The sequence below is a fragment of the Rhinoraja longicauda genome, chromosome 9 (genome assembly GCF_053455715.1).
Source record: "Rhinoraja longicauda isolate Sanriku21f chromosome 9, sRhiLon1.1, whole genome shotgun sequence".
Classification (NCBI taxonomy): domain Eukaryota; kingdom Metazoa; phylum Chordata; class Chondrichthyes; order Rajiformes; family Arhynchobatidae; genus Rhinoraja; species Rhinoraja longicauda.
In genome coordinates this window covers 47,767,354-47,789,308 of record NC_135961.1, presented here as the reverse complement: position 1 = coordinate 47,789,308, position 21,955 = coordinate 47,767,354, and the positions used below count along the sequence as shown (strand labels likewise).

The 21,955-nt window shown below is 46.2% G+C and overlaps 1 protein-coding gene across 1 annotated transcript in view; it reads right to left on the bottom strand.

Annotated features, from left to right (window-relative positions):
* The window catches only part of thbs2a (thrombospondin 2a), a 57,462-nt gene that overhangs the window by 5,159 nt on the left and 30,348 nt on the right, over window positions 1-21,955 (bottom strand). Inside the window, exons 6-19 of the mRNA XM_078405410.1 lie at window positions 19,734-19,904; window positions 17,382-17,558; window positions 16,185-16,358; window positions 14,720-14,847; window positions 14,481-14,633; window positions 13,513-13,731; window positions 11,437-11,544; window positions 10,542-10,701; window positions 8,676-8,794; window positions 7,036-7,270; window positions 6,136-6,363; window positions 4,892-5,163; window positions 2,260-2,357; window positions 841-980 (exon numbers count right to left, since the gene is read on the bottom strand). Of these exons, the coding sequence (XP_078261536.1) occupies window positions 841-980; window positions 2,260-2,357; window positions 4,892-5,163; window positions 6,136-6,363; window positions 7,036-7,270; window positions 8,676-8,794; window positions 10,542-10,701; window positions 11,437-11,544; window positions 13,513-13,731; window positions 14,481-14,633; window positions 14,720-14,847; window positions 16,185-16,358; window positions 17,382-17,558; window positions 19,734-19,904 (2,382 nt within the window). The remainder of the gene's footprint in view (window positions 1-840; window positions 981-2,259; window positions 2,358-4,891; window positions 5,164-6,135; window positions 6,364-7,035; window positions 7,271-8,675; window positions 8,795-10,541; window positions 10,702-11,436; window positions 11,545-13,512; window positions 13,732-14,480; window positions 14,634-14,719; window positions 14,848-16,184; window positions 16,359-17,381; window positions 17,559-19,733; window positions 19,905-21,955) is intronic.

Below are 21,955 nucleotides of genomic sequence, written 5' to 3'. Positions count from 1 at the left end.
CACACTCGGGACCATTTATACTTATACCAAGCCAATTATACCAAGCCAAAACCTGTACGTCTTTGGAGTGTGGGAGGAAACTGAAGATCTCGAAGAAAACCCATGCAGTCACAGGGAGAACATACAAACTTCATACACACAGCACCCATAGTCGGGATCAAATCCGGGTCTCTGATGCTGCAAGCGTTATAAGCCAGCATCTCTACTGCTGCGCCACCATGCCGCCCGTGACATTTTAATGGTTATGTATGTGCTCGATAACTGCAGGTGTTTCCAAAGATAAGGTGTGTTTTGCTGGGAGCTCTCTCATGCTTGCCGATGAGCACAGAAAGGCAGCTCTCGAAACAGATGGCGGTGAAGCCAGCAAACAATTGGACATGTTTCCAGAGAGCAGAATGGGAAATGGGACTGAAAAATGTTATAGCGATGGCATTTGTTCAAGGCTAACGGGCTCCTAGGACTTTCCCATCTTGTAGAATATATATAATCACAGCACAGACAGAGCGAGGGCATTCGAATCAGGGGACCCATGCTGTCAACATTATTGTCGTAGTTCCACTTTGTAGAGTTTTGTTGAGGTAATTAATGTGATGAGGGTTTCTGCTTCACCTACTCTTTCAAACACTTGAGTTCTGGACCCCTAGCATCCTCTGGGTGAATATATTTCCCAACTTTAGAATAATAATAAGATGGGTTTAACTGTTGGGAGGAATAATGGAAGTGAGAGTCGGGTTTGAAACTTAAAGTGAACGCTGAGAGAGTTGCAGTGATTTGTGGGCCACTGAATCACTGGGACCATAAAACTTGTGTTCATACAAGGTCTGTCTATGGTAGACTTACCTCTACACTCATATTTGAGATCAGAGAAGTAAACGGCCTCTTGGGAGAAGACAAAAAGACCTAGTCGTCCACCAGCTAACGTCTTATCATAGATGGGACCAGAGTCAGACATTATTTGTTTCCCTTCATAGACCACCACCCTGTTGAAGCAGAGACATCTTTACTGTTGTTGCTTTCTATGCAAATGACAGAGGTACAGCTACCGATAAAACATTATATACAGTTACTCTCAACTAGCACCAGTAATTGGTACAGCAATGTATCAAAGGACACAGCTTATGGCACATTCAATTCTCAATAGTACATTTACACCCCTAAATCAGATCCCTCTTAATATAGCTGCGCTGACATTACTGAAAGCATTCACAACGCAAGGCGGATATCAGATATTAACTCCAGATATTGACAGTATTTGAACAGACATAGGTCAGAACTTCTTTTGTGTGGAACTGTGTGACACAGAACTGTTGTGTGAAATTCAATATTCATGTCAAAGAACTCAATGAATAACTCAAAGAATACATGGAATAATATAAAAGATATGTGCAGTATATGTTTATATCACAACATAAACAGGCAGAATACATGCGCAGCTAACTTTGTGTATAAATATAACATGCATGAATGTAACGTGTGTATATTTGTGTGTGTGAGTGAACAGACAGGGGAGATTTGTGTGATTGTTTCAAGTGTATTTCAAGAAAGAACCTAATTATATCTTGTTAATAATCATCATGCTCAATCACCTTTTCCTCTTGCACAACAGTGGTTGATCTGTGTGCTCTGAATTGATTTGTTGGGCTCATTTGCAATAGTAGTAGAACCACAGTGCAGCATGAGGCTATTTGGCCCATTAAGCCTGACCCAGCACTCTGAAAATGCTGTTGGCTATTCCCATTCCCCACACTTTTGTCCACTATGCATTTCTGGACATAATACCTGGCTTTATTTCTTTTTCATGTGTTCTGTTCAAAATATTAATCCTGACTAAGGGGAATTTTGGACCATTCTGGCTCATTGTGTCAGAGTCATAGAAGGTGGCCCTTCGGTCTAACTCATCCATGCTGACCAACATGCCCATCTAAGCTAGTCCCATCTGCATGTGTTTGACCCATATCCCTTTAAATCTTTTCTATCCATATCCCATTTAAAGTGTCTTTTAAATATTATTATTGTCTCAACCATGCCCTCTGGCGCCTTGTCCACTCTCTGTATGGATCCTGTTCCCTTTGTTCTAACGAGAGAGAACAAGATCTGACGGTTCCCAGGCCAGAATAGCGTAACTTTCCAATCTGTAATTCTCACCCTTCGCTGCTGAGTGATTCCCCCAAAGAACAACATCATCAGATTGTGGATGGACATTAGTCTTAAGTGCTTGCTGCGCTGAGCAGCTTCTCCCCTGCACCCAGGCCCAGTTACCTGATGAAGCCTGTTTTGGGTCGATGGATCAGGTGCCACCTGTAGGCGGTGTAATCTTTCCAGCCGATATTCTTGGGGTCGTGCCATAAAGTTCGCACCTGAAACAGATGCAGATCCACATTCACCTTTCGTGATTCTACAAGGTTACATTAGCAGCAAACAATGTGGGAGTGTTAGGTAGATACAGGAGGCCATTCAGCCCTTCAAACCTTTTCCACCTTTCAATTACACCATGGCTAGGGTCTGCACCTTCATTTATCCATGTTGTTTTCATATCCCAAATGCTCTCTAAACTGATCTCCAACCTTATTTAAATTATTAAGTTATATTTAAGACTTGATTAATTGAACTGTTTGGAAACCAAACTTCACTTGCACTTGGCTGTAGCCACTGAACAGGCCAAAGGGTAGGCCATTTAGGACTGAGATGAGGAATAGTTTTTTCACCCAGAGAGGTGTGACTGTGGAATTCTCTGCCACAGAAGAAAGTGGAGGCCAATTCACTGGATGTTTTCATGAGAGTTAGATTTAGCTCTTAGGGCTAACGGAATCAAGGGATATGGGGAAAAGCAGGAACGAGGTACTGATTTTGGATGATCAGCCATGATCAGATTGAATGACGGTGCTGGCTCGGGCTGAATGGCCTACTCCTGCACCTATTTTCTATGTGTCTATGTTTCTCAACAAATTGTGTTAGAGGGTTAAGCAATCTTTCATTCCGTAAAGAGAATGAATTGCAGACTAAAGGCAATGGGCTAAACCTGTATAAATCTATGCCCAGCCCTTAGAATTGCATCCAGATCTAGGTTTCTCCCTTTAGGAACAAAGCCAAGCTCTTAATGTGGTTGTAGGGCAGAGGCTGTGGGTGACAGACAGTAAATATCCAGCACTGTGTAGAGAGCAGAAGTAGGATTTGATAGAGGTGCTCTAAATGATGAGAGTTTGTTGTGACAGGTAGAAAGTGTTTTTAGCGGCAGAAGGGATGGGAAGCAGAGGTCCCAGCTCTGCTCTGTTCCTCCAATAAGTTATTTCCAGTGTAGGAAGGAAACGCAGATGCTGGTTTATACCGAAGATAGACACAAAATGCCAGAGTAACTAAGCGGGACAGGCAGCATCTTTGGAGAAAAGGAATGGGTGACGTTTCAGGTCGAGACCCTTCTTCAGACTGAGAGTCAGGGGAGAGGGAAACTAGAGATATGGAAGGGTACAAAGTGAATTTAGCATTAAATAAATTACCTTACCCTCAGCCAACAATGAACCATTCTACATTTCCTCATCAGCATCTGCTTTGATCTTCCCTTCTCACACCTTAAATTCACTTCGTATTTATTTTTTATTTATTTAAGTTATTAAGTTATTTTTCAGACTTGATTCATTGAACTGTTTGGAAACCAAACTTTGCTTGTACTTAGCTGGTAGCCACTGAGCAGGCCAAGGATCTTTCCTCGTGAAAAACATACGGCTGAAGACCTCCATGCAGCTGCAGATAGATGGAGAAAATAGGCCTCTACCTCTGAGGAAGTTAAACATGAGAGCTACATCGAATACCAAGTGGTCAGGAGAAAATTCTAGCCAGGGTGAAAACATAGTTTAGTCGGAGTGATCTACAGGTATGGATTATGGGGGATGAGAATTGAGAGGATCAGCAATGGGGACAAATGAAGTAATGTGTGAGCAAAGTTGTGTGCAGTTTGAACACGGCGATGCTAATTTTGAAGCGAGAGAGCCTGAGGGAGGAGTTAATGCAATGAGAGGTTTGGACTGAATAGAACAAAAGGATTTAGATCCCCCAGTAGGGTTAAAGAGGCAAAGGCAAGGTAATCGATGGAAAGATTAGCGAGGAAAGGAGGAACTTCTTTTCACACAAAGAGCAGTGGAGCTGGAATTCAGTTTGACAGGGTGGAGCAAGAGGAAAGAGCTCAAGTCTTTAAAGAGCACCTAGTTGAACATTTGGAGCTGAAACCTTTAAGACCATGGACCAAGAGTTGGGAAGTGGGACTACCCTAAGTTTTTGTTTTCCTAGGATGTGTGAACTGCTAACAAACCGAGGTGCATAGTAATTCATTCCCACAGAGTGTAATGAACCTCTGAAATTCTTTACTCAGGAGCATTGTGGATGCTGGATAAATATAAGTGTTTAAAGAGGTGGTGAGTACATTTTTGATAGAAGGGGAATTGAAGGCTATATTAAACTGGTGGAGAAAGGAGATGAGATCTTGGGCAAATCAGCCATGATTATGTTCAATGGCAGGGCAGGCTTTCGGAGTCGAGTGGCCTACTCCTGATCCTGTTTTCTTGTGTTCTTGTGTGGCAATGACAGCATGTATTTTCCTTCTTGAACTGTGGCTTGCTGAACCCTTTCAGATGCATCATCCACACCGGTCTGCTCAGAGTTACATATCCGCAGACATTTCCTGAAGGACAACGTCTTTCTTTGTGGCCAATGCAGACACAATGGGCTAACTGGCCTCCTTCCAAGGCACAGATTTCTATAGTGCCTCAACCAGTTGGGCCGAAAGGTCTATTTCCTTTGTGGTCATCCTTTTGTACAGCAGACTCGGTTGGGGTTGGGGTTGGGGTTGGGGTGGGGGGGGGGTTGGGGGATGTACCAGTTTACCATGGCTCAGTCCTACCTGTCCGAGGGTGTTGCCAGTGTGCCAGAGAGCATTGCGCAGGTTCTCCCCCCGGCCTGTGGTGGAGTTCACCACCTTGAGTGAGACGCCGGCATATCCATGGGCTTTGGACGGCTTCTCCTCCCAGTAGGTTTGGGTGACTTGCTTCCACATCACCACATAGAAGCGGCTGCTGGACTGGAAGCCAAAGACAAAGCCGGCGTAGTCATCATCGCGGTCTGTGTTGACGTAGAACGTGCCACTGAAGTCGATGGCGTTGAACTCATCGAAGCCTGTGGATTAACAACACAATACTTTTCCTCTCAGGGAAGTCTCACCATTTTGCGATGTCAATTTCAGGAAAGGTAAAGCATCGTTATGGATGAAGATAATGCTCACTTTTGATGGCTGGGCAATTTCAGAGCAGACCATGTGGCCAGGCTCTGGAACCACAAACATTCTAGACCAGGTAAGGATGTCAGATCGCCCTTTCCACCACAGAACACCAACAATACAGGTGGGTTTTTACAATTCAGCACATTTCTGTGCCTCCATTTCTCTGAATTAAATAAATCAAATTTCCCAATTGCTCTGGTGGGATTTGGACCAAAAGCTCCAGATCAATAGGCCAAACCTTTCGATTACTAGACCAGTGACATACCCATTATGCTTCTCCATCCAGTGATCTATCTCCATGAACTATGTGGTGAAGATGCTCCCACAGTGTAGTGCTGTGAGATTGGGGTAATGGTGCACAGACAAGGGGATAATGGTGGGACTTCATCCTATCCGTGAAGAACTGGCACTATGACCAACAATGCCAGCCCAGCAGCCTTGTATTTTAGTGCTTTTCATAGCTACAAATTGAGTGTAACTCCACGATGATTTACTGTACACAGCAGTGGACCTGCACTGGGATCATTAAGCTTGGTCCTTTGGCCCAGGGTTGGTCAACCTTCAATGGAAAGGTTCTGGGAGGAACCCTAACATTGAAGTAGGGGGTATAGATAGGTTTGGATGGGGATGGTGAGGAGGGCATGGCACACAGAGCATCCTGGAGCTAACTCTTGCTCGGCCTTTCTTTTGTCAGTTATTGATAAACTAAGGGATAACAACCCACTTGAATTCTGTGGCCTTCCAGACTATGGGACCACAGGATGCATTACTTTCTCCAGGCAGTCTATCGGGTGTCCAGTAGGCCAGGTGCCCACTAACATGGGGAAAGGGCCTCTGACATACTCTAGAGTGTCCCCGTTATTACCTACCGACAGCAAGGCCAGGGTCAGAGTTGGCAGTCTGCAGCAGCTCCCTGCCCTGGTTGCGCACTACCCAGTTAGGATCAATCTGCGTCGTCCCCTTTGGATCCAGGTGGACCATTTGGAACTTCCTCAAGTCGGTCTCGCTGATGGCGCTGTTCTCGGGGCACACATCATAGATGTCTGGGATGTTGTCGTTGTCAAAGTCGTCCTTGCAGATGTCTCCTCTGCCGTCACCTGCAGGGCAAAATCCGAAGTAGTTAAATCCCCCCCACACCCTCAGCATCAGGCATTGGGGTGGAAGATTCAACACAGGAGCAACAATTGTAATACAATATAACATATCACTGATAATCCAGTCATTTCAGAATAAAAATACACATGCCAGGGGTTTATCACAACCATCATTATTCATATTAAGTTGGTTATGAATTTAGGAGGTAGTTAATAAGTCTACAGAGGACAGGAAAGTCAGCAGGTCAGGTAGTATCTGTGGACGAAATGGATAGGCGATGTTTTGGGCTGAGACCCTTCTTCAGACTGATTGTGTTGGGGGGGGGGAGCAAGTGGGAAAAGATGCGGGGGAGAGACAACCAGGCAAGTGATAGGTAGATACAGGTGGGGGTTCCATTGGCAGATGGGTGGACAAAGGGTGGAGATAAAAAGGAGAAAAAAGGCTGTGAGATAAGATTGATCGTAGTAGGGAGGGGAGAAAGGGAGGGAGAGTCCAGCCAGCATTTTGCAAACAACTTGATAATTTTGCAAACTCTCAATATTCAGCAGTCAACGATTGTCTCTAAACACAAAGTATTTAGCAGGTGAGTGCAGGCCTAATGCTTGGATTCATCTCCAGGGCTTTTCTGAAACTGCAGCAGGATCCTGGTGAATTGTTCACCAAAGGGTGCTCACCATCGGAATCGATCTGGTCAGGGTTGGGGACAAGACGGCAATTGTCCTTCTCATCAGGAATGCCATCATTGTCATCATCGGGGTCGCAAGCATCTCCCCTCCCGTCCTTGTCATGGTCGGCCTGGTTGGAGTTGGCGATGTAAGGGCAGTTGTCCAGGTTGTTCTGGTGGCCATCCTCATCAATGTCCTGATTGTCATCACACTGATCACCCACCAGGTCTGAGTCATTGTCTTCCTGCAGGATGAGAGAACACCATGAGCTGAACCTTTATTGCCCAAAGACATCTTGTAATATGTGGCAAAACAACGCCCTTTATTTTTCATTGACTAATGTTGGGTTTGGTCACTGTTAGAAACTGGACGTTGCATGGCAAGCTCCCGCAAACCACATGTGATAAAAGGCAGATTACTCTTTCTTTAGTGATGCCACCTGAGGGATGAATACGGGCCAGGACATTGGGGAAAACTCACCCTGACACAATGTCACACAGTCTTCCTCTTTCACATCCATCGGAACAGCACAGCTGAGCGAGCTGCCACCTGTCAGGTCCAAGGACCCAGTTCAATCCTGACTTCAGGTGCCGTGTGTGTGCAGTTTATATGTTCTCCCTGTGATTGTGTGGGTTTCCCCTAGATGTTTGGGACTCGAATCCCACAGACATGCAGACTGGCCATTGTAAATCAACCCTAACTTAACCGAGAGGTAGAATCTGTCAGGAGCAGTGAGAATGCACGATTCACGTAGGATTGGTGTAAATAGGCAGTTGATGGGTGATGTGCACTCAATGGACTGAAGGGCCTGTGTCTGTCCTTATTATTCTGACTCTGAAAGGAAGGCAGGCTTCTGTTTGACCTCTCATCTGTGACTGACCCTATCCACTGCACTGGTTGGAACTTCTCTTTAAGAAAACACAAACTGCCGGAGGAACTCAGAGGCCAGGCATCATCTGTGGAAGCATCTTGACATATGTGGGAAGTATGGACCAATCAGACAGATCAGAGTTGGAAATAACTCTGAGATGGGAGGAACTGCCTATGTGGTATAGGAAAACATTTTGGGTCAAGACCTTGCATTCACTCCTGAGTTCCTCTGAGTTCCTTTTGTATTTTACTCAAAATTTCAACATCTGCACTCTCTTCAGTCTATAGAACCTTCCACGAGCTCAACAACTCATGGCCAGGCTGTGCTTAAGGAAATGTAGTTACTGGTGTAATTTCGGAAAATACAAGCAACTGGTTTCCACATAACAATGTCTGAGTCTGGACATATATTTCCATGGAGAAAAGCAGAACCTGGAACGGTGAGGAGAGACTGTTTCTTGAGCCTCGCTCACAACATTGGCAGTTTTTGTTTCATTCATTTGTCAACATTTATTTCTTGAGCCCAACTGACCCTTGAGAAGGTTGCGCTGTGCTGTCTTCTTGAAATGCTGCGTCTTTCTTGCCGTGCCCCAGTGAATTTCAAGGTAGAACAGGGAATGACGCAGTTGGCCAAGGAGTCCCAGGACACAGAACCAACTACAGGAAAGCAGCGGAAAAGCATTTCCAATTTTGGGAATGGTTTGAGTTTGGGTGCTCCCGTCAGACTGGTGATTATTGAACCATTCTAGGTCGAGCAGCAGAGCAGATGTTGTCCTTACCTGGTCAGGGTTATGCATAAGTGGACAGTTATCACACATGTCTCCAACCCCATCCTGGTCAGTGTCCCTCTGGTCAGTGTTATAAACATAAGGACAGTTGTCACCCTCGTTCAGGATGCCTATTGACACGAGAATAAGATTATTACAATAACATTGGTTTTAATGTAAAGATTAAACCAAGGAGCTTTATGTTAACTTTAGAGCAGATCAAGAAACCACATCAACATCTCTACTTCCTCATAAAACTAAGGATATTCAGTATGTCTCCATTTTATCCATTTCCACAGATACACCATAGAAAGCGCCCTATTGAGATGCATCACAGCTTGATGTGGCAACTGCCCAAGACCACAAGAATTTGCAGAGGTTTGCAGGCGCAGCCCAGTCCATCAAGCAAACTAGCCTCCTCCACCCATCAACTCCATCTTTGCTTCACATTACCTCAAGAAAGAAACCAATATAATCAAGGACCACTCCCATCCTGGTCATTCTCTCTTCTCCCCACTCCCATTGGGCAGAAGTTACAAATGTGTGAAAGCACGTGCCACCAGATTCAAGAACAGCTTCTTCTCTACTGTTATCAGACTATAGGACTTCTCATCTGCTAAGGATGGATTCCCAATCTCGTTAACTACTTTGTTGCCACATTTGCACTATTTTTTTATCTGCACTCTCTCTAAAGCTGCAACACTATACTGCAACACTCTGATTCCTTTCTTTTTTTTTTTTGCACTACCATGTTGTACTCATGTATGTTATCATTTGCATGGAAGGCATGCAAAACAAAAGTTTTCATGGTGGAGTTTGAAGAAGGGTCTCGACCCGAAACGTCACCCATTCCTTCTCTCCAGAGATGCTGCCTGACCCACTGAGTTACTCCAGCATTTTGTGTCTACCAATGATTTTCATGGTACACGTGAGAAGACCATGGCCTTTGCTGCAACATCCATTCCAACCACACCCTCCTGCGCTATGCAAATGTACCTGAAAGAAGTTGCCACCTGCACTACTCCCTCTGGCTGTCCAGTCCAAGTGGGGATTGCTCCCAACCAGATGAAGAATTAGTCTAGTAGTGATCGGGGTGGAGGAACTTTACCCAGTGATGAACGCAGAACACCAATGGGGGTGGTGAGAACATTTGTACGCATGCCGTCTCAGAGCTGAGGATAATCTGAACCAGACACCAGTGGGAATATGCCCCACTCCCTATCCTTTCTTGTATGGAGCACCTCATACAGATACAGTGTCCAACTGCTCCTTGCCTTACCCGATCACTGTGTCCTATCCTTCCCATGCGCCAACCAAGCTTCCCCTTAAGTGCTCTTCACTCCGACAGCTCTTTGTCTCCACTTTCTAACCTTTGTCAGAATGACAAACTCCCGTGAATTTCTTGTTGGATGAAAATTATTTTTGTGGCTTCAAATTAAAAAGAAATAGGAAATACAGGAAATGCTCAACACTTTTGGATGAGAAACAGAATTAAAGCTTCAGGTCAACGACCTTCGATCAGAATGCAGGGTTGAGGACTGAAATCTTAACTCTGTGGCCGACTGGATCTCCCGGCTGCCATCCTCACCCTTGCATTCTCATACTGACCTTTCTGTTCCTGGGCCACCTCCATTGCCGGAGTGAGGTCACGTGCACTCTAGAGGAACAGCGCCTCATATTCCAATTGGGTAGCTTACAACCTATGGTATGTACATGAGGTTTTATTTTAGGTAACGCCTTACCCCATTCTTTTTCTCCTTCCTGCCACTTCTACCAGTACCCCAGTGTGCACGCATTCTCTCACTGTCTCACTACCATCCAGGCAAAGGCTGCACACCAGTTGGCCTTGAGCTTGGTGGGGGTCCCTGTCATGCTCACCATCCCCATCAATGTCAACTGAGCAGTCGTCGCCTTCACCGTTCCCGTCCGTGTCAATCTGCGCTGGGTTGTGGTCGTACGGGCAGTTGTCGCATCGGTCGCCCACATCGTCCTTGTCATAGTCAAACTGCTGGGGATTGTAGAGCAGAGGGCAGTTGTCCTGGAAGAGGAAGACATGTCCCGTGTTACTCCAGTCCATGGGGTGCATTGGGTGCGACACACAGCAAAGCTTTGGGAATCCTAATGGTTCGGCATCTGGTTCTCCGGGCCTCATTTCCCACACCTCCTTCAAAGCCACCGGCTTCTCACTCTCCCTTTAAACTCACTAGAACGCCATTTCCCACACTCTTTAAACTTGCTGGGGACCCATTCCCACTCTCCCTTAAATTCACTGGGTTCCCACTTCTCACTCTCCCTTGGATCTCACTGGAGCCCCATTCTCAACTCACTGGGATCCTATTCCTAAACTCACTTTAAACTCATTAGGGACCCAAACCTACTTCTTCTTTAATGTCACTGGGGCCCCATTTCCCACTTTCTCTTTAAACTCACTGGGCCACAATCCTCCAAACGCTCTGTAAACTCACCAGGGTTCTATTCCTTGCAGCCTCTTTCAACTCCCCGAGGCCCCATTTCCTGCATTCTCTTGAAATTCACCAGTCCCCCGCACTATCTTCAATATCGCCAGGATCCTATTTCCCACACTCCCTTCAAACTAACTGTGTTTACAGGAAAATTAACTTTACCACTCATAACAAGTGAATTAAGTGTGTGTGAGGGTAATAGTTTGGAAAATCTACCAGTCCAGCACCACTAAAGGGTGTCAGAATATCGAGTTTTACCGTGCTTTTTATTGTCTGAGGGAAGAATCCCAGAGGAAGGTTCCAGAACTCACTCGCTCGTCGTTCCTCCCATCGTTGTCATCGTCCTTGTCGCAGGCATCTCCCACTCCGTCCCGGTCGAAGTCCTCTTGTCCGGAATTGGGCAGATGTGGGCAGTTATCCTGATGGAGGAGCAGTGGAATTATCAGCAGGTTTGACATCCAAGCCTCAACCACCCTGCCTGCTCTGGGCACATTGACGTTCCACTATCCCATCACCTCCCACATTTGTCCTTCCCACTGTTGCACCAATTCCCTAGATCCTCTTTCCTTTCCCTGTTCTAACCACAGTGGGAGGCAGATTATGGCCTTTAGCTGCTTGTGCTGTGAGGTTGGAGAGTATCAATTGGAGCAGTTGGCCCCAAGCACAGATCGCAGCAACTCGGACAGTTCATTCTGGATTACGCTGAAGCAGGTCTCCCATGCGCACAAATGAAGTGGCTTGCAAACAAACCCTACACACCGAAGAAAGACACAAAATGCTGGAGTGGCTCAGCGGGTCAGGCAGCATCTTCGGAGATAAGGAATAGGCGATGTTTCGGGACGAGACTCTTCTACACACCACTGGGCACCACTGTGCCTGTCTCAATACCACTGCGTGCCTCCGTGCCACACACAGGATGCAATTCTGCAGTTCATAAATGGCACAGCTTGAGCCCAAACTCTGACACAAGTCTATTGCACAGTATCGCCACGTAATAGAAACTCTGGACCATAATCATTAACAGCAGTTTAAAACAAAGTGGGGAGGATTTTGAAAAATCGTGCCAGTTACAGCCTTTTGCTTTCCCTGATGCAAGTGGTGGGTGTCTGATTACTGCCTGGAGGAGGCCGTCGAGTTGATAGAGATTGTGAATGAGGTCAAAGCTCTGCATTCAAATTAGGAACATATTTAAAACCCATTCCTGCCTCCTGAAATAACAAAATGGTTAACGACTCTCCTATCATTTTTCAAGCAGAGAAGTAAACATTTTTCATAGTATTCAAACCAGTTATGTGTTATTTTAGTTTTATTAACGACCTTCTTTGGCATTCCATCAATTGCTATAAGGTCAGGGTTACGCTGTGCTTATGTGTGTGTGTGTGAATGGGTGTGCAAGCGAAGGTGTGAGTGAATGAAAGTGTGTGTACCTGAGTGTGCCTTGTGCATGTGTGATTTTATGACTGAAAGTGTGTGTGGGTGTGGCTGCAAATAAGTGTGTGAGAGAGAGTCTATTTGCACCAGTGTGTAAATATGTGCATGAAAATGAAAGTATACGTTTTTAGTTCATAAGTCATAGGAGCAGAAGTAGGCCATTCGGTCCATCAAGTCTACTCCACCATTCAATCATGGCTGATCTATCTTTCCCTCTCAACAATATTTTCCTGCCTTCTCCCCTTAACCCTTGACGCCCTTACCAATCAAGTATCTGTCAATCCCAACCTTAAAATGACCCATTGACGGACTCCACAGCAATAAATTCCACAGATTCACTACCCTCTGACTAAAGACATGATAAAATCTGACGAAAGAAACAATATATGTGAGTGTGTGCACAAATATGTGAACGCGTGACTACATTTTGGGTGTATACGAGTGTGAATGTGGAGTGGGGTGTATGTGGGAGATGGTTTGGGTTTGTGTGTGTATGAGGCAGACAGGATGCCTGTATGACAAAGAGCGAATGTGTTTGTGTGTGAATATATGTGTATGTGTACGCGTGTGTGCTTGTGCATGCGAGCGTGTCTGTATGTGTGTGTTACAAAGGTAATGTATGTAGGAGGGGCGTTAGTGTACTGTGAACACTAGGGGTGGGCTGGATCAGGTGGTCAGGTCATATGGTTATGGCCCCAAAAGTAATTGGTAGATGTAATTCAAATGCTGCACCTTGCGACGTGAAAGTTTGTGTGTGTGCACAAATAAGTGTAAGTGTGGGGGCACAAATAAGTGTAAGTGTGGGGGTGCAGGTCTTTGTACAAGGTGCAGTGCCCATACGGCACAACACCTTGTCATCCAGTTCACCCGGCCTGTTTGGAATATATTTTCCATCCTGCGCTCCCCACTGTGGGAGCCTCTCTTAGCGTCCTGCATTACCAACCCCTCCTCCTTACCTTCTTGCAGTGGTAGGTGGCGTTGGCTGTGCAGGCCAGCTGCTCGTTGGGCCAGCCATCCAGGTCGGAATCCTCTCCGCAGATGACGCCGTCCCCGGCATACCCGATCCGGCAGTCGCACTTGTACATGGGCTCGCTGAAGATGCCCAGGTAGATGCACCTGGCGTACCTATGGCAGTTGTGGGAGCCGTCCTTGCATGGATTGTGGGGCTCACACTCCTGCAGGGTGGAAAGGATAGAGGGTCACAACACAAACGCAAGCCGTAACACGTAAACATCCCCCAGGAGAACGGGAAATACTGGGGCATATGATGAAAGGGTCAGTCCAAAGGCATATGTTCAAGGAACAGAATTAGGCCATTCGGCCCATCATATCTACTCTGCCATTCAATCATGGCTGATCTATCTTTCCCTCTCAACCTCATTCTCCTGCCTTTAACCCATAATCCGACACCCTGACTAATCAATAATCTGTCAATCTCAGCCTTAAAAATATGCATTGACTTGGCTTCCATGGATTCACCACCCTCTGACAAAATAAATTCCTCCTCATCTCCTTTCTAAAGGTACATCCTTTTATTCTGAGGCTATCACCTCTGGTCCTGAACTCTCTCACTAGTGGCAATTGACTCTTGGAGGAACAGGGAGTGAATTACTGAGGGAATTCTAGGCTTTCAGCCCTGGACAAGTGAAGACACAGCCGGATCAATGGGAGGCTCCGGAGCAGGAGATTAGAGAGACAGGGGAGAGGCACCAAGACACCTCAAACACTGAGCAGTCTGGAGGGGCCGAGTGGCCTCCACCCATCTTGCTTTTAATCTCTTTGTGTTGTCGATGCAGGCACCGCTGTTGCAATATGATGGGACACATGCTCTGTTGGCAGTAATTCTGTTTACCACGCGAACCCCCCACAATATAAAATTGAGGATCGTCTGAAGCGTAAGCATCCCACATTAAGTGCTCCTTACTTGCTTGTCTGTCTGGGCGGCTTGGACTCCAAGACCAAAGGGTTGGTTGCCCCTGTAGCGTGGGGGGCAGGGCAGGCAGTGGAATCCTGGCTCAGTGTTCTCACACCTCTGAACACCATTCACCTGGAAGCAGACATCAGGGACCTCCTCACACTGCAAGAAAATCAAAGAGGTCAGCAAGTGGCCACGACGTGTCGGATCTGAACTGTGGTGCAGCGCTCAGGTTGTAAATCCCATACCTCGTTGATGTCCTTGCAGAAGGTGCCGTTGCCCCGGTAACCAGCAGGACATGGGCCGCACTCCCAGGACCCATCAGAAGAGCTGCTGCACTCCACCCCAGCGAAGCAGGGGCTGGACAGACACCCATCTGGCAAAGGGTGGAGGGAGAGGCGTTAAACACAGCATCAAGGATAAAGGAATAGGATTTGGATAAAGCATCGAGGGGAGAGTGTGAGACTTTAGACACAGCTTCAAGGATATACGAGAGGCACCAGGCAGAACATCACATATAGAGGAAGTATTTTATTCAAACCATCAAGGGTAGACGGTGAGACTTTAGACACAGCTTCAAGGATAGAGGGAGAGGCATCAAGCAGAGCATCATGGGTAGAGGAAGACATTTTAGACCAGGGGTGTCAAACTCATTTTAGGTCACGGGACTGAATGGGTAAAATGCGACTTCATGCGGGCCGGATCAGTTGTGCACGCACGAACGCACGCACGCACGTGCTCCCACAGCTTTCATTGTCTTCGTTTTGTCAACCTGCTCTCATGTGTCTCAGTCTCTGCTATTACTACAAAGTGTCTCACTATACGAATTTTGTTTCTTATGGAGTTACTGCAGCTTTTTGTGTCTATCTTCAGTTTAAACCAGCATCTGCAGTTCCTTCCTACACATTGACAGGCAGCAATCAGGTGGGGGAGGGGAAGGATTGAGATGGCTACATAGGTTGGGAGGGAACAAGGACTCACCAAAGGGTTGCATATTGTGTAATCTGGTAAAACATAAGGTGAAGCAAACAAGGGCAGCTGGAAACATTTGGCGAGGGAGAGAGAGCGGCGAGAGAGATCGGCTGCCATACAGAAACATAATAAGTGGTCGTGAATATACTTTTTTTCCTCCTAATCATCCCGCGGACCGGATTGAACCCCTTCGCGGGCTGGATGCGGCCCGCGGGCCGGTAGTTTGACACCCCTGTTTTAGACAGAGCATCAAGGGTAGAGGGAGAGACTTAAGGCACAGCACTGTGATGAGAATAAACCGGAAGGGAGCCAGGTGTACAAATCTCACCCAAGGCCACTATTCCATTTCTCCTCATCTACCCAAAGTTGGTGGACATTTCGTAAGGACCCAAGCAGTGGTGACCTGGCCTATTTGTGACCCAGTCTCACACCAGAGTATTTGGCTCAGGGGTAACAGTGAGGAGATTGCAGTGAAGGCTATGCAAAGAATGATGTTGAATGCACCAAAAATAATGGCTAAAGATGGCATACACCGAAGAGCAGGCTTGAAGTAAATTGTGTCGATTTTAAACATAATTATACGTTAAACTGTTCTATAATTGCTGTTTTTGTTTCAAATTAAACTAATGGCAAAATGTGCAATTGGATTGCAGGTTTATCTTGCATCAACACTGGATATAAAATTGTCATAATCGCAAACATATCGTGACACAGAGTGCATGGTGATCTGCTGCAACCTACCTATGGGACAGGGCTCTTTGTTGCACAGTTTACTGTCCCTGGTGTCACCCAGGCACTTCTTGCCGCCGTACTTGGGCACGGGGTTGTTGCAGTTCCTCTTGCGTTCGTGCAGTCCGCCGCCACACGTGGCCGTGCAGGGTGACCAGGGCGACCAGGGGCTCCAGCTGCCGTCAACTGAGGAGGAGCAGAGAGTGGGTCAGGTAGCGGGAAGGAGGACTTGCCCTTCGTGGTGGTAGTGTGCAGGTGGTGGCTAGTGAGGACAAACTGGTGCCAGCACTTGGTCTGTAGCCTTCTAAACCTAGATATTCAAGAGCTTGTCAAGATACTTCTTAAATATTGTGAGAGTGTCTTCCTTCACCACCTTTGCATCCCAGAGGTTAACCATCCTCTGGGTGAAAAGTTCCTCCACAGATCCCAGTAAATTTCTTACCTGTTCTGCTAAACCTATACGCTCCATTCTTCCACATTTGTATGTTTGCTCAGTTGCCTGGTTCTTCAGCCACCCATTAACAGGAACAGCTTCCCTTGTCAAACCCACCAAACCCAGTTGTGATCTGTACATTCTTCATAGAAACATAGAAAATAGATGCAGGAGTAGGCCATTTGGCCCTTCGAGCCAGCACCACCATTCAATATGATCATGGCTGATCATCCAAAATCAGTACCCTGTTCTGTTTTTTTCCCCTTATCCTTTGATTCCCATAGCCCTAAGATCTAAATCTAACTCCCTCTTGAACACAACCAGTGAATTGGCCTCCACTGCTTTCTGTGGCAGAGAATTCCACAGATTCACAACTCTCTGGGTGAAAAAGTTATTCCTCATCTCAGTCCTCCTCCTTAGATCTCCTCCTCGTATCTCCTCTCAGCTTTCTTTACCACTAGCCTCGCTAGTTTAACCTTGCAGTCCATCAATCCTTAGAAAAATGTGCCTTAACAAGCTCCCCTCCCATTCCTACTAACTCCAATGAGTACGGAACAATCTACTCAGCCTCCCATTTTTGGAAAGCCCTCGTTCCACACATCACTCATGCATAGAAAGATCTATGGCCTGTTATTTGAGCTCTTGTCCACTCCATTTTTAATAATGAGGATTAATTGCAGGCCATGGCACAAACCAGACTGAAGGTGCATACAGAGTAGTGCCAGGCGCAGTGTGGAGTCCCGAGTTGTGACAAGCCCTGGGGCAAGGAGACTTACTGGCGCATGGGGCCTTTGTGCATTGCTTTGTCTCCCGACCGTTCCCCTGGCAGTCCTGGCCATCCAGCTGTGGCACGGGCGAGTTGCAGAGACGGATGCGGGTGGTTATGCCATCTCCGCAGTTGACCGAGCAGGGTGACCATGGTGACCAGTGGCTCCATCCACCATCCTGACGAACTGAAGGCACAGGAAGATCAGAGGCACATCAGCGCACCAGTGGAAAAAGATCAAACACAGGACAGACAGCAAGCACAATCAACAACTTCCATTTCTTTAGCACCTTTGACATAGCAAAACATTGCAAGGTAGTTAACAGGGGAAGATGAGGACTGATACAAAGTCAACGTCAGGAGACACCCAGACAAATAATCAACCAGTTGCTAAAAGGATAGGGACATCAAGGGAGGCAGGGAGGTTTGAAACAAGAAGTTCAGAGGCGATGGTCCTTGCAACCGATGGTACAGCACGATTGGAGCAAGTCAATTCAAGTATGAGCAAGGGCACAGATAGAGAGAGGACTACAGGGATTTCAGTGATTTATACAACGGTGAAGTTGCAGAGGTAGATGTGGCAGCGATTAGAAAATAAGTGGGAATTTCAAACTGGAGGATTTCAATCCAGACCACAACAGAACAGAGAAGGGTGGGCTTAGGATGGAGAGGTGGTGCTGCCTGACCCACTCAGTTGCCCCAGCCATGTATGTCTTTAAAAAAAAAAATCAGTATTCATTGCTGCAATTCAAGAAGGTGATCGATCCACTATCACTTCCTCAAAGGCAATCAGTGATGGACAATTGATTACGACAGGTACATTCTAAGAATTATTAGATTTCAAAGGAAGTTGATTTGAATCTTCCTTGTGCCATGTTCTCTAGGAAAAGTCCTTTGTGTAAAAATGAAATAGAACCCGACAGCCCTCACCCAGGTTTTAGCGCTAGAGGCGGCCTCACTGCAATGTCCAAACCTTGTCGGATTGTCAGGTTGGTTGTTGGTTTGGAACCAGGGGATCCTCGCAAGGTAAGCAGTCAGCTGTCGAGGCCTGATGAGGAGAAATCTCTTCATTCAGTTAATCTCTGGAATTCTCTCCTCCAGAGGTGTATGGGATGTACCATGGAGTATAAACATTGATGAGACCAGTAGATCTTTGGAAACTAATAGAATCAAGGGATATGGTGATCTGGTGAGAATGTGGATGGGCCTTGGCCTTATTGAATAGTGGGGCTGCGAATGGGGCTAGCAATTGGCCTGTTTTTTATTTTTGGCTGGAAGCAGGGTCTAGTGGGCTGGAAGATTAATTGTCCACCACAAATTGCAATGATGGTCCAAGTGGCCTTTTTCTATGTCGTGAAGAAATATGGAAATCTGAGCTGTCCCCTGTGCACCACTCCCACGTTTTCCACTGACGCAGGAGAATGGACTGGAACATCGGGCTACAGATCTGGTTTCTTGTTCTTTATCATTGCAAATGATAACTTGCCCCCATTCTTCAGCTTGGGCTACAACCTGGTAAAGTTCAAGTGATGGAAAGAAGCAGGTTCAAAGAGTAAATTCATGGCTCCTGTCCTTTTTGCAGCTTCCAGGGAAAACTTGCTGCACTTTTTTTTGATGTTAAACAGGCTACTCTCCAATACAAATATATTAGGGTTAGAGCAACCGTGCAGACATTCTTTACAGACAGACTTCAACGAAGGAGAGAGGAGCCCGAGGAGGGGTTGGACATGTTCCAGATCAGGGTTTTCTCATGAATTCTGCTCAGCAGCAGCTGTTTAGCCTGACTGTGGCTTCAGGCTCCCCATACATATCGTAAGGTCATGGCCACACTACTTGACAGATTCCCTGATAAATTTGACAGGGAATTACAGGAGACAGGGGAGGGTCCTGGACTATGCAAATGGAAGGAAAGCAGGCAATATTGGGTCAGCAGCTTCACTTTTGAGGTAGAGTTTGACAGATTCTTGATTAGTAAGGGTGTCTGGGATTATGGGGAGAAGGCAGGAGAATGGGGTTGAGAGGGAATGATAGATCAGCCATGATTGAATGGCGGAGTAGACGAATGGCCTAATTCTGCTCCTATAACTTATGAACATAAACTTTTACATGAATAGAAACAGGAATTGTGAGAGGCACCGAACTATGCCTGGTTCACCGTAAGCTGCTCTACACTGCCAGACCCTAATTGCATGGTGTACTCCCTCTTAGTGTTTTAGTTCATCCTTTGGATGTTAACATCAACGACAAAGCCTGGTGTTGATTGCCCAGACCTAATTGCCCCAGAGCGAATGTACCTGGTGGGTTTTTAGGACAATTTAGTGATTTCAAGGCCACTGCCACTGAGACCCTCAGCGAGACTTACTCCGCTTGTCGCATTCTGCTGGCTGGCAGGACTTTGTTTGGATCGACGGGCCCTCACACCGGCTGCTGGTGGGATCACATGACCTTCCCCGCTGTTGCGTGCCGATGCCGCACGAGACGGAGCATTCGGTCCATTCCGACCACGGCGACCAACCATCTTCACTGTCTTTAACTGGAGGCAAAAAAACAAAATCACTGAGTGCTGGACAACACACGTCCTCCCTCCATCGATAGCAGAGATTAAAGGTCAAAGGTCGCAGGTTGGGGCACCCTAGCTAAATAGAATCAACGAGTAGGCAGGTTAAGTACAGCAGTCTGTTCACTGGGAACACCTTGCCCTTTCTCTGTGTAAATTATATTCGCTGTCCCCATCCAATTCCTTTCTGAAAGCCGATTTCCAAGCAATGAGTTCCAGTTGATTACCCCACTCTCGATAATCAGGCGTTCCACACGTCACTCCATCCACAATATCTTTTACAATTCACTAACGGGAACAGCGTCTCCCTATTTACAATCCATGATCTTGTCCATCTCTATCACATCTCCCCTTGACCTTTTCTGCTCCAGTGAGAACATTCTCACCCATCTCCAGTCTAAACCTGAAGCTAAAATCCCTCTTCTCTGGAACCATTCCACATCTCCCTCACTCGCTTTCTGAAGTGTGGTGACGAGACTTGGATACGGAATTCCAGCTGAGCCCTTAGCAGATCAGAGATGGTGGAAGAGGGTGATGGGAAGGAACAGTGAGTTCAACAACACAGAGTAAATTGACAGAAATGGCCAGATCATTGCACACTCGGTAACTTTTTCAAAGATTTGGTCTTGAGCTGTTTTCTTGAACACCATTTGGCCAACCCACCACCCCTCAGCAACACATTGCCAAGGCATAGAAGTCTAAGGACTCCTTGAGGGTAAATGGGATTAGTGTAGATTGTTGCAATAGTTGGCATGGACATGGTGGGCTGAAGGATGGGTTTCTATGCTGTACGATTCCATAGCACTCAGTACCAAACACACATGCACCAATGGGGATTTGAGGTGGAGCTAAGCTGACCGTGGATATTGGACCCAAATTATAAATTACGAGACAATCCCGTTTGAATCGGGAGCATTTACAGTTGTGAAGACTTATCACAGTGGTCATTGGTCCCAGAGTTAGGATCAGCAATTATAACATTCACAGGTCGGGTTTGCAATTAGACACAGAGTACAGAACGTAGAACATTACAGCACAGAACAGGCCCTTTGGCCCACTACGTCCATGCCAAACACAATGCCAAGTTAAACTAATATCCTCTGCTCAATAGCTCATCACTGTTGACAATTTGGAATTTGGATGAACCCTCATAAACTTTTCAATTTTTTTTGGCTTCTCTTTCAAGTGAGCTCCTCATAGTATTGGACAGCTCATAGTATAGTTTCCTCTCCAAGTTTCTCAGACAGTAATTAATGATTCTGTTCCTACAGGTCAGGTTTTGAAGTAGGAGGCAGCTCACACACTAATCAGCATGATTCTATAATCACAGATTTATTTCTAGAATATTTTAAACTGATCGGGAATTTGCATGAAGCCATTAATTATTTCAAAGCACGTTATTCTGTTGAATGTATTTGCACCTTATGATTCAATATAGACATTATTAATGATGAACCTCTGTGAGCAATATCGAGGACTGGCCAGAGAGCTCAATGCTTCATATGGCTTTAACACTGCCTTTGTTTGGTCATTAACTGGTTTGGGTGGCACATTGCTGTTGCTCGTAGAGCCCCTGCCTCACAATTCCAGGCCCAAGTTTGATCCTGACCTCCAGTGCTGTCTGTGTGAAATTTGCAAGTTTACCCTGTGACCCCGAGTGCTCCGATTTCCTCCACAATCCCAAAGGTATGCAGGTTGTCAGGATTATTGGCTGCTGCAAACTGCCCCCAGTGTATGTGTGAGTGGTAAAATGTCAGGACGTTGATGGGAGAATAGAATGAGTTAGTGCAGGGTTAGTGTAAATGGGTGCTTGATGGACCGTGTGGATTCAGTGGGCCAAAGCATCTGTTGTGTGCTGTATCTACATGACTCTGTGACCCAACTCTACGATCTCACTTAGTTTTGAAAGGATTAGATAGGATATGTGCAGAGATCATATTTCCCCCTATGAGTGGGTCTAAAGTCAGGGGACATTCTCAGAATAAGGGATCAGATATTTAGGACTGAAATCCAATGGAACGTCTCTT